Genomic DNA, 988 nt, shown 5'->3' on the forward strand with positions numbered 1-988 from the left:
GCGCCCCGACGCCTACACGGCCCTCATCACCGCCACGCTGGGTGGGGAGGAGCTGGAGGCTGTGGCTTCCAGTCCCAAACTCAACCCCAACGCTGTGGGGGTGTCCCAGCCCTACCTGGGCAAGCTGGGCTACCGCCGGTCGGACCACGATGATCCCAACTTGAAGAAGACAGCTTTCCAAATCAACGTGGCCAAGCCTGACCCCAACAACGTTGATGAGACCAATGGCCCCATCTACCCTTACCGCAGCCTGGAGGAGTGCGAGGAGGCGCCAGTCAGTGCCAACCACCTCCGCTTCTACCGTGTGGAGGTGGACAAGTACGAATACAACGTGGTGCCCTTCAAGGAGAGCGACCTGACTTCCTGGACCGGTGGCCCAACCCTCAGGAGTTCAGGGCTTGTTTCATTAAGGTGCAGATTGAGGGGCCACAGGAGTACATGGTGAGGTCCCGAAATGTGGGGGGCAGCCACCCCCGCACCCAGGGGCAGCTCTACGGGCTGCGTGACACCCGTAGCGTGCGGGACCTGCTGCGGCCAAGCACCTCAGCTGCCTGTGTGGAGTTCAAGTGCAGCGGGATGCTCTTCGACCAGAGCCTGGTGGACCGCACCTTGGTCACCATCATCCCCCAGGGCAGCTGCCGCCGCACGGCCATCAACAGCCTCCTCCAGGAGTACCTGAGCCGTCACCCGCCCGTGGCAGAGAACAACCACACGGCTGCCTTCACCATGCTGGCGCCGGTCGACCCCTTGGGCCACAACTACGGCATCTACACCGTGACGGACCAGAACCCGCGCTTGGCCAAGGAGATCGCCATCGGCCGCTGCTTCGATGGCACCTCTGATGGCTTCTCGCGGGAGATGAAATCGGACACGGGCACGGCCGTCACCTTCAGCTGCCAGGAGCGGCCGGCGGGGCGGGAGAGCTTCTTCCAGCGCCTGCTGACGGCGCCAGCGGAGGCTTTGGACGAGATCCGTCGGGAGATGGGGG

General features: G+C 64.2%; 1 protein-coding gene across 1 annotated transcript in view; it reads left to right on the top strand.

Moving 5' to 3' along the window:
- CILP2 (cartilage intermediate layer protein 2) overlaps positions 1-984 on the top strand; it is a gene marked incomplete at both ends in the record, with an annotated part of 2,653 nt that extends 1,669 nt beyond the window's left edge. Inside the window, 2 exon segments of the mRNA XM_010188937.1 lie at positions 1-368; positions 371-984. The exon segment at positions 1-368 is cut by the window's left edge and continues 26 nt beyond it. Coding sequence (XP_010187239.1) covers positions 1-368; positions 371-984 — 982 coding nt within the window.
- Positions 985-988: the final 4 nt, after the last annotated feature.

This window comes from Mesitornis unicolor, unplaced genomic scaffold, assembly GCF_000695765.1.
Source record: "Mesitornis unicolor isolate BGI_N332 unplaced genomic scaffold, ASM69576v1 scaffold42477, whole genome shotgun sequence".
Taxonomy (NCBI): Eukaryota; Metazoa; Chordata; class Aves; order Mesitornithiformes; family Mesitornithidae; genus Mesitornis; species Mesitornis unicolor.